The sequence below is a fragment of the Oreochromis aureus genome, linkage group 9 (genome assembly GCF_013358895.1).
Source record: "Oreochromis aureus strain Israel breed Guangdong linkage group 9, ZZ_aureus, whole genome shotgun sequence".
Taxonomy (NCBI): domain Eukaryota; kingdom Metazoa; phylum Chordata; class Actinopteri; order Cichliformes; family Cichlidae; genus Oreochromis; species Oreochromis aureus.
In genome coordinates, this window is record NC_052950.1 from 25,359,619 (window position 1) to 25,371,162 (window position 11,544).

The 11,544-nt window shown below is 39.6% G+C and overlaps 1 protein-coding gene across 1 annotated transcript in view; it reads right to left on the bottom strand.

Moving 5' to 3' along the window:
• tmtopsb (teleost multiple tissue opsin b) overlaps positions 1–10,955 on the bottom strand; it is a 52,230-nt gene extending 41,275 nt beyond the window's left edge. The window contains exon 1 of the mRNA XM_031745048.2: positions 10,332–10,955. Within this exon, the coding sequence (XP_031600908.1) occupies positions 10,332–10,713 (382 nt within the window). The 5' untranslated portion in view covers positions 10,714–10,955. The remainder of the gene's footprint in view (positions 1–10,331) is intronic.
• Positions 10,956–11,544: the final 589 nt, after the last annotated feature.

An 11,544-nucleotide genomic window follows, 5' to 3' on the forward strand; every position in this document is an offset into this window, starting at 1 on the left:
AGAAGATTAGTTTCATGATAACCAGAACTAAAAAACTAAAAGGACATTTGAAAAGCTTTTTCTTCACCAAGGACAATGTCGTAGTTAATTGACAAACAACACTGGAAACACACATTGCATCACAATTTAACGAAACCTCAAAAGATTTTTAAATTCTTCTTTTTTCTGAACAACTCAGCTAAATCAAATCATAGTCAATATATTCTTTGGTTAAGAAAAGAAAGCAACAAACTATTTGACATTTGTGGATGAAAATTAGCCTAAACAACTGATAGATTATTTATTGACAGTTTTAATCACTGTCAACCGAGTAGCTCTAATTCATTTGGGAAAATTTCGGTTGCCTAAAAATGGAGTTTATTCAACAGCAAAAGTTGTGTGTCGTGGACTGATACAGACCCTGAGTCGTTGTATCCTCTAGTTGTTTAAAATATCATCACAACTTGTTCACACCAAAAAATGAAAAAGAAACAAAAAACACGACTTACAGAAACACTGATTTGCAGACAGCACAGCCATGTGCTGTCTTTCCTCTGTGTTAATTGCAGATTGATGAAAGAAAATTGTTGCTGAAGTGACTTAAGTCTTAAATCAGAGCTAATCAACACATACACGCAAAGTATTGGTCCAGAGGCACTTTACCTCCATTATGCTGAGTCTGCTTGGGACAGACTTTGATTACAGGCAATCACAGTGCCTCAGTGCATAATGAAGCCTTCTGATTGGCTGAAACCATGCCATGTTGGTGTGGACAGCACACTGGGGCCGTGGGCACATGATGTGTTGAGAGGAATAGCAAAGGGTGAATGTCTTGAAAATAATGGAAATGATTTGGTGCTTGGATGTCTTGTGAAAGATGCGGCTGCGTGTGTGTGTGTGTGTGTGTGTGTGTGTGTGTGTGTGTGTGTGTGTGTGTGTGTGTGTGTGTGTGTGTGTGTGTGTGTGTGTGTGTGTGTGTGTGTGTGTGTGTGTGTGTGTGTGTGTGTGTGTGTGTGTGCGTGTGTGTGTGTGTGTGTTTGCAGGTGGCTGAAGAGGGAGTAAGAGCTCTCACTCTTCATTACTGGCTAGATAAAGCATGGACACTTCAGATATGTAGTTTTCCAGGTCAGACAGAAACTTCATTACACTCTGTACTAAAACAAAAACAAAAAAAATTATCAGTTTAAAGTTCTTGATAAAAGCTAAGACACTGTAAAAAATCAAAACAAATATTTTAATTGCTATATATTTAAAGTCACCACTAGGGGTCTCCAAAGTCAGTTTTTTGGCCAAATTGGCTTTGCATTTCTTTCATTTTTTTTTACCCTAAAAATGCATGCCTGAATTGTATTTTTTCAGAGTGCAGCAGAAGTGTTTTATAAAAATGATCTAAACAGCTTGTGTGAGTTTAGTTCACTGTGTACCAAGTTCAGGAAAGCAATCTGCTGATACATTGGAAAGAATGGTTAATGTTACACTTTGTGGATTTTGTGCTCACTCCTCATTTTAAAAGCCTCGCCTCCAACAGTATGCAGCTACTGATTGTGAACACAGCTGCAGCTGCTTTACCCAGCAGCTGATGTGGTGGCATCCACGGACACATCCAGCTGTTACTGTCTGAACCTGTGTGCTTCATTATGTTGCTGACATACAGTAGCTTCAATACAACACTCAACCATCTCTGCATACATACAGAGTCAGACTCATTAAAAAAATAATCAGAGCAAGAATCATAACTAATAAAGCTTAGTCATGGTTAAAGTCATAGCGACAGCCGTATCATCACAGCAGCAGTCTGTCTCATCCACTGATCCATTTTCCACCAGAGGAAGTCTAACAAGACTTTTCCCACTCTGTTCCCACCATTTCCAATCCAGCCTAGAGACAAACCCTCCCTGGCATGTTCTGCATCTGCCCTGGGGTTTCATCCCAGTTGGAAAATTCCTACATATCTGACCAAGAAGCTCTTCTACTTTTCCTTCTCAAGGCAATGGCTGAGACTCAGTCCTACACACAAAATAAGAGAAAGGCACACAATAGAAAAGACACACATTGGCGAACAAAGTGCTTGGAAGCAGTGCAAAGGACTTGGTCTGAGTATAGAGTCCGTATTTGAGTGGCCTGAGTGATGAGGGATGCTCAGACCATGGCTCAGATTGGTGAGGTGAGTGGGGAGGGGAGATAGTGTTTGTTGGCACTCTGAATGGCTCAGAGGAAGAAGCTGTTTGTGAGATAATAATATTGTATTGCTGCTTACGTTTAACCATTAGTGTCAACATTAACCCGCACTAAAGGAGCCATACAGATAAAAGTTATTTCTGAATAACAATAAAATTGGACAAGGAAAAATAATACAATTTTGCAACACTATTTTTTTTCTTTATCTCCCTCTGTGTTTTTTTCTTATTTAAAAGACTCCCATCCATCAGTTTTCTTAACTGCTTATCCAGGTCAGAGTCGCAGGAAGAAAAGGCTTACTCCTTTAATACAACAGCCCCCAAAGGACAAATTACAAACATGGCTGAAAGCAAAACATTTAAGAGTGAAATACTGCAGTTCGGTAAACTCAACATGCACAAATTAAAAAACAACAACAACAACAACAACAGCAGCAGCAGCAGCAGCAGCAACAACAACAACAACAACAAAAAACAGCATTTCATTAGGCATAAGGTTGACTCCTGAGTCAGACCTATTCTGTCTGATCTCTCTGAGTTCTTAGGTAATTTACAATTGACTCCAGTGTCGAACATTTGATTATAAAATGTAATTAAATGAAATTAATAAATGAAACTTGCAATATTCTTAAATGTACAGTAATGTGAAGTCTAGCCCATATTTTCTTTCTGTATGACTTTTTTTCACATTTCTCTTAAGGTCCCACCACAGCATTTCACTATGATTGAGGAGTAGACTTTGACTGTTTCATTGCAACACCTTCTTTTCTTCTTAAGTCATTCTGTTGTAGATTTGTTGCTGTGCTCAGGATCATTGTTCTGATGCATGGGCCAGGCTTTAGCTGTCAGGCAGATAGCTTCGCATTTGACTCTAGAACACTTTGGTATACAAAGGACTTAATGGTCAACTCAGTGAATGCAATTTGCCCAGGTCCTGTGTGCTGACATGCTGTGTTTGCCTTACTCCAAAAGTGGTGCTGTGCATGATGGACAAGCATCTCCACTTTGGGCTTGCCTTTCCAAAGGAGATACTTCCAGAAATCTTTGTTTGGATGCAACTTTGAAAACCTAAGCTGTGCTTCCAACCTCTTCTAAGAGAGAAGAGGCTTTCTGCTGCCGACACTGTCCACTTGTCATTTGCCAAAAAAACAAGGGGGACCAGCTGAAAGAACCACAGACATCTATCCATCCAAAAGGGTCACCTGTTAAATCTAATACTTGCGCCACATTCATCTTGTTGGTCACCCCCTTAAAACACTTCTAAATACTCTCTGTAGTGTGATTTCTTTCATATTGTATATAATTATTCAATCTATGTGCACAGTAAAAGTACAGCATTGATCTTACTGTTGGTTTAGGAAACAATATAAAAACTCATGAAAAAGGACAAGAAAATCAAATGTGTATTGTGGAAAAAAATGAATTGCATAATCTCTGGTAAACAAAACACAATGATATAGTGGATTCTCTTCATATGAATGGTCTGCCACCTCAGCAACTGGGCAACTTCTAAAGGCAACAAATCTTCCATTCATTTCCTATATTGACTGCACAGTCTGCACTCGGAGCCTGGTTAGAATATCAGCCCCTAAAAGTTGGCTTTGATTCAAACTTGGCCCACTTTGATTCTACAACATGCATTTTAATGGGATTTTCACCTGAGGCCCGATTCTTCCCCATCCAGCTCCGTATTGGTGTGGAATAGATTTATGGTAAAATGAATGACCCCACATTCCAAGCCTGAGTCAGCACAGGAGCTAATCATCTTTCATTGTCTTTTTTCTTCTCATTCTTTTCCTTTGTCTCACTCTCGCTTTCTCCTTCTTCATCTCCATCCATCTTCCTCGTACACTTCAGCTGACATTTTTTTTCTTCATTTCTCTGCATTACCCATCACTGCCACCTCAGCACAACATGCAGCACTATGTTTACTGTAAGCAACTGGTTTACTGTATGCAATTCCTTCAGTATTATGTAAATACCTAACCTGGTTTCTCTGATCAGGTTAGGAGATTCTATGAGTCTGATTTCTGCCACCACATTTCTGAGAGCAAATGTCATGTCATCTGTAAACTTTAAACAGGGGACGTATTGTAAAAATTTTAATATAAGCACTATTAGATTAAAAGAATAGGGAAAAGAAAAGAAAAGAAAAGTTTCCACAGATATAACAAATCCATTAGACCACTAAATGTTTTACCTGTGAAGGGGAGACATTTCTATATGTGAGAGTAATCCAAAAGCTCAGGCTTCAAACTCAGTTTCAGACTGTTTTTTCTATTCTTGGCTCTGTGATGATATTAAGAGTGGATGTAGCTGGAAATTATTGTAATAGGTCCACTAAGTGTGACTCAAGCTGACAACTACAATATTAATTACTAATTTCTACCATGTATGACTCCTGTAAGTTCAGCTTTTGTGGGTCGGGCTTATTCCAGTGAATTCATGAAATCTTTGGTGTGCCGTTGCCTTGAGTACCTCCAGGTGGTCCTGAGCAGTTTTTGTGTTGTTGTAGTTAGTCCCACTGAACAGTTGGGGGAAGCCACTGCTGTCTATAGCCCGACTGATTCATCTGCAGATTGATTTAGCTGATATTAGCTATTTGCTGATCTACTGGCAACAGCATTTATAAAGGCCAAAAAGAGAAAATTGAAAAAGTAAATTAGAGAAACACCCTTCAACCACATTATGACTGTTAATGTTGCATCATTTGTCCACCAGAGGGCGCTCTCTGTTGCATACACAAATAGATTTCCCTCAAATTTGTGTATGTTTTGTGTCAAAGACAAAAAATTGTACATATATCTAAATATCTGATTTTGAAATCACCAAATATCTGTATCTGTCTTAAAAACTGTATACCGTTGAGGCTCTCTACTGCTGTGTGGGAGTGTCATGGGAGAACGTGTTTGGTCTGCAACATGTTTCAATGAGTGATAAGTGGCAAAGTCACAGCCATATGAATTCTAGAACCACAGAAGTTGTTATAACAAAGTGATCAATGTTATTCACTTCATCTGTCCAATATGTTTAATCTGCAACAGAAAAAATGTTCAGTGCCAAAGTTGACACAGACCGGTGGAATATAAGTGACATTAGCACTACGTCCACATTTCTTTCAGAAAATGATTCATTCCCCCAACACAGTTAATCTGATCTGAGTATAATTTCTTGAATAACATGCACACGTTTGTGCATTAAAGCAGGTTCACAAGAGCACAAACATCCAATAAATTTACAATTAAAGTCATAGAAAGTCTTTCCCATGTCTGTTACCCAATTATACACTTCCACTAGCTTGCCCATTAATCAGTGTTGGCTTGTTCACAGAGAAACAAAACAACAACATCAGACAGAGAAAAAGAGAAAATGGTTGTCAGTGACTTCATGAGAATGACCTTATTCCAGCAAAAGTGACCTGATGAGGCTTGATGACAAGCCTGCTAACCATCACCACTGTAGCTCTGCTGTGCGTGCATCAGAGCAGACAATGTCTCATTAGCGAATTAACAAACAGACAGAATTTCACCTCAGCTCACCCAGACAGGGGATGAAATTAGGTCTCAGCTCTGTTTTCACATCAGTCTCGACAAACTGAGTGGCTTATTTCTAGCCCTATAAATTATGATGTATCCAGTCTAATACATATTTCTAGTAACACTCTGATAAATAAAGGTAGTTCTTATATATTTCTTCAATTCTGTTATTTAGGTTTTTAGAGTTGGAACTGCTTCTAATGCAGGCTGGCAAGATCACAATTTGTAGCAATAGAGTACACAACAGAACTCTGCCATCACTTTGTGCCACTGCATTTCAACAGTATGAAGCTTCTTACATGCATTCAAATTGCTGAAATGTGTTAAGCTGTTGCAAACATTTAATCCACTGAATAGAAATAGATTTTCACCCAGCAGAAACTCATTGAAAAGATTGATATTTAGTTGAAAAGTGAAAGGGAATCCTCTGATCTTTGCAAACTCCTCAAAAAACCAGAAAGTTGGAACCCACTACTGCAACACCATGACATCACAGCATGCAGACAATAAGCTCTGATCTTCCAGTTGCAGGTATAAATAAATTCACAGTGCATGGAGCTATTAGTCTGTGCACCCAAGTAGGTGTTTTGTAAATGTGATTACTATCAAATCATAACCAAATCAAATGTCATGTTAAAACATCCACTAATCTTTTTTTTTTAGATAATAATAACAACTTTATGTATATAGATTTTTTTTAACATTATAAATTACTTTATATTTGGGATAAAACCACACATTAAAGTATACATGTCCACACAGTCAAACATACAATCCTACATTCATTCCTGCATACACACTTTCACACATACAAGAACAAGAGCTAAAAGTAAAGAGTAGAATGATTAAGAAAATGAGTCAAAATGAGTTTTCAGCAGATGTTTAAAACTAAATTAAGCCAGCCTGTTCCAAAGTGTAGGAGCTTCAACTTCAAAGAAAGAGCATGGAACATGTAAAAGACCCTGATCAGATGATTGGAGAGACCAAATGTTGGAATAAAATCTCAGCAGGCCTGGTATGTATGCCTGCCGTGTAGGTCTTTACATGTTATTAATGAAACTTTAAAATTCTGAATTTCCCAGGCTTGTTAGGAGCCTAGCTGCTGAGTTTGGGTCTGTTTGAGACAGGCCAGTTGAGCACTGAGGTTTAATTTTTGTGATGTTTCTTAAATGAAGGCAACAAGACTGGATTAGATATGAGATTCAAAATCCAAATACTGATGAAACATGATACCAAGGCTCTTAGCAGATGATATGATATTGCTGGAGAGGGAGCCGGTGTAATGGCTGACCTCCTTAGAGAAATTGTCAGGGTCGAACACAAGTACCTCAGTTTTGCCAGAAATAAGGTCTTTCCAAGCATCTGAAAAGATTACTTTTCTGTGAAAGGCAGACAGTGTTGTTTGTTGGGTTATATCTAACTATTTATTCTAAAGAGACAACACAATTCAAGTTGAAGCTCCTCCTTGAGGTCCATTTTATTCCACAGTCTAGCTTGAGCTCTGACTCCTCTTCGAGATGAAAGAAACAAATCCCACAGCATTTTATAAATAAATACCACAAGCCTCACTCAGTATGATGTGAGGTTACAATCTGTCCATACTGGGCTGCACATTTCCTTGTTTTTCCACTTGTCTGATCAATTCAAACCAAAAAGTCATCAATCACTCCCGACTCAATTCTTTGATGTCAGGGTGCCCATCTCTCCACTCCAGCAGCCTCGCAAAGCCAATAACAGCACCAGTCCAGAACTGAAACATCTCTGAAGCATCTCACTCAAGGGTTTTTTTTTGTGTGTGTGTGTAATTTTTCAGACAACCCTTTGATCCCGTCACGTACAGTTTTGATCCTCTTGGTTATTGCTTGTTTATTCCACAGTTGTTCCTGAACGTGCACCAATGGAAAAAATTACAGTCCAAACTTAAGTGCTCAGTTTTCTGGTTATAGATATATAACCAGAAAATTGGTTTTATATATATATATATATATATATATATATATATATATATATATATATATATATATATATATATATATATATATATATATATATACCTATATAGGTATAGGTTATAGGTTATAGATTATAAATTATAGAAGACGACAGTGATGCTTGTAGCATCCAGGGCTTTATTGAGCAGCTGCTGACCAGGCCAGTAACCGTGAAGTTGAGCTGGGTCAGTGGGGAAAAGATGAGAAAACACAGGCCAGATTGAAAGTGGTTTGAGGGGGGAGAAATTATGCTGCAGGTCAGGACTCCAAAGAGAAAACGCCAGATTTAAGAGTGACAGACTCCATAAAAAAGTAATTGAATTTAAGAGATTTGACAACTGACTTCACTAAACCGTCCAGACTCCAAAGAGAAAACAATTCCACTGTAGAGCACCTTATATCACACTAGACTACTCAGAAAATGGCTGAGTCAAGTGCAATATTGTACTGCACCTTCCTGCAAGTGCAGACTCAGAAGGCAAAACAATATATTTAGAGGCAACAGCAACATCCTGCTGCACCTTACACTGGTTGAATTTCAAACTTCTAAGTGAAAAGAGATTTAAGAGCAACAACATCTCAGTGCACCTTCCTGGAAGTCCAGGCTCCACCATGAAAACAGCTAAATTAAGAGCAACAGCAGCGTACTTAACTTTACAGCAAGTTCAGACTCCACAGATGAAACTGCAACAGCTTACTATGTTCAAGTCAAGATGTAAAGAGAAAACTGCCAATACCTTTCCAAACTTCACTCCAAACTCCACATACAAATCAGGTAAATTAAGGGGAACAGAACATTCCTGCAAATTCAGACTTCACAAATGAAACATCACATTTGATAGCACTCGAACTTTGCTGTCAAGACTCCTTAGAGAAAACATCTGGTTTAATAGTGACACTTTTGTTCTCTCTCTGGAGTGAAGTCACACTATAGATTAAATAACAACACCTCACTGCAGAGAGACTCCAAGTGAGAAAATAACTGATTTTTAAAAGCAACATCTCACTGCACCTTTCAAGTTCAGAGCCTAAGGACGAAACAACGGTGCAAAATTTGTTCAGCATACAAATAAAAATAAATTAAAACCAACATTTTATTAAAACTTAAAGGTCAGGAACCAACGAGAAAACATGAAACAACATCCCACTGCACCTTACTGTACTTGTAGTCCAGACCTTCAACAAACAGCAGCGGATTTAAAAGCAACAACACCTAAGTGGCTTTACTTCTAGTCCACACTCCACCGTGAAGACAGCTAAATTAAGAGCATCAACACAACAACAATACTGCACTTAAAAGCAATTCCAAACTGTGCAAACAAGGGCTCATTTAAGAGCAGCAATTTACAGCAGCTTACTTTACTTTACTCCACTTTACTGGAAGCCCAGATTCTGTGAAGGTAACAGCTGAACCTAGTTGCAAATCAAGCCTCAGATTAAAGACTAAAGGCAAACAGCAGATTTGAGAGAAACAGTGTACCTGTAACTCCAGACCTCATAGAAAAAACAGCTGATTTAATAGTTATGCATTGGAGAACAATAGATTTAATAGCAGCAAAGCCATAATGAAAAGTACATCGTGTTCAGATTTGAAAGAAAAAACAATGGGCTACTTTTGATAAATTTATTATTCCTTTATCTTTATTTTTTAACTTTAAAATTACTGCAGGCTGCATGTATTTATTTTTATCTTTACAGGTAAAGACAGGTCTGTATTCAAGTCTATGGGCAGACTGATTGTTCACTTAAAACTTGAAAGTCCCTTTAGTGCAAAAGATGAACAACTGCATTCAGGGGAGAGAAAAAACTCTGGCACAGCAGGATCACCTCCCAATCATCCTGGTGTTCTTCCCTGGTTTTCATCGCTCCAGTGGGTAGAAAATCAGGATTCTTTGGTTTGTGAACATGGGGCTGACATCAATCAATCAATCAATCCCAGACAGTAATTACAGTGATTGCCCCGAAACCGAAAGGTCACTGGTTTGATCCCAGAACTGGCGAAGAGCTCTGTCAACAGTCCTGTGCGCACAAATCTGAGACAAGACCTCTGAGGATCCAGATAAGAGCCTAACAAGAGCAGATTTATTATGTAATGCGATCAGAAATGCTTTTTCCATGTTTTATGTTTATTATTTTAGCGTTCATCTTTTCTACGCCAATCATCTTCTCCCTGCAAAAAAAAAAAATCTAGCCACAGAGTCCTCTTCACTAGATCGCATTATTTATGTCCCTGTAAGGGAAGTTTGGAAGCACACCATCAACAGATGATGCCTTCATAACAAAACTCGAATTTCCTTTAATTAATATTAATCGTTTTATGAAATTACCTGGAAAACTAAGCTGTTAATCATGCCAAATTTCTGTTGCCCAATGCTGCAGTCGAGGAATGCATTGCAAGCTGCCATTTAATTTTGCCTGTGAAACAGCTTTGGATGAATGTGATGCTGACATGAGTTTTTCACACGGCTAAATTTGTTATAAGTATTTCGTTTTTTGTAGGGGGGGAATTAAAGGAAAGCGAAGATTAGACAATATAAGAAATTAAAAGGAATACTTCTGTTGTTTTGGCCATTCATTCTCCAATGAAACGTATCAATTAAAAATAATTATAATAAATAAATAATAATGATAATAATAAATACTCTTACCCAAACATGAGTTAACGAACCCATACCAAACGCACCCAGCGCGTCCGATCAACCACCGCCCCTGGGTGCTGGCTGCGAAGCTGAACGGAGTCCCCAGCACACTAACCAGCAGGTCGCTCGCCGAGATGCTCACCAGCATGAGGTTCATGGGCGTGCGCAGAGCCCGGTACCGGCAGAACAGCGTGAGCACCAGGAAGTTACTGAGAAACCCGAACGTGCCGATGAAGCCCAGGCACACTGCCACCACAAGGTGCCCAGTCGGGCTCAGGGACGGAGGGGGCAGGGAACCGGATACCTCCTCGTACGCGTCCGTCGCCTCCGTGCTGCGGGCTACTCCCTCGGGACAGTGCGCACAGCTCAGGCTCAAGTTGGAAATGATCATACCGGGATGAGCCGCGAAGTTTGCACCAGTCGGAAGTTTGTACCTCGGGACGGAACCATCCGGTCTCGGTGCTTTTCACTCATCTGGAGAGGCGAAGGCGCACGGATGTCTCCACAGTCAGCGCGCATTAAGTACGTTTAACGAGGCAAGGGGTAATTTTTGTAAGTAATCTGCTGTCTAGTCCGAGAGAGAGACTTTGCGAATGAATGAGGACTCAAAGAAGAGATGCTCTGTCCCGTTAGACCCGCCCCTCCACCGTGCGCTCCAGAGAGGTGCGCTCCTTTTCAGGCGCGGCGACTTAAGTGCGCCTGAGCTTTTATCACCCACAGCGCCCTTTAACGGGCCGGGAGACAAACACCTCAAACAAGAAGCGGTGGGTGGTGTTTGTATGTGTGGATGTGTGTAACACGCTCTAGCCACGGTCACACCTGCACCATCAATCAAAGCGTTACACAACAACATGTAGGGAAACAAACTTAAAAGCTGCGTGACGGGTGAAGGCATTCAGATTTGTCCTGATTTTTCTAACATATACGTGTAATTAAAAGAAATCACTCAGTTCTCGTGTCAGGATTGAAACGGAAAATCCATAAGCTGTCTGACAAGAGATCAGTATGTTACAGCCTGAAGGGGGAAGGGCTCCCTCCTCTTTTGAGCTCTCTGTCTGATCTGCTGGCTAATCACAGACTGATAACCACAGAAGTGTGTTTGTATATTTACAATTTACATAGGGACCTATTGGTCACAGCTTGATTTCACGGTCCAAAAGCTATGCTATGCTTTTGATAGCTAACTATCAAAAGCATGGGAATCAATGATACTGTCTCCAGC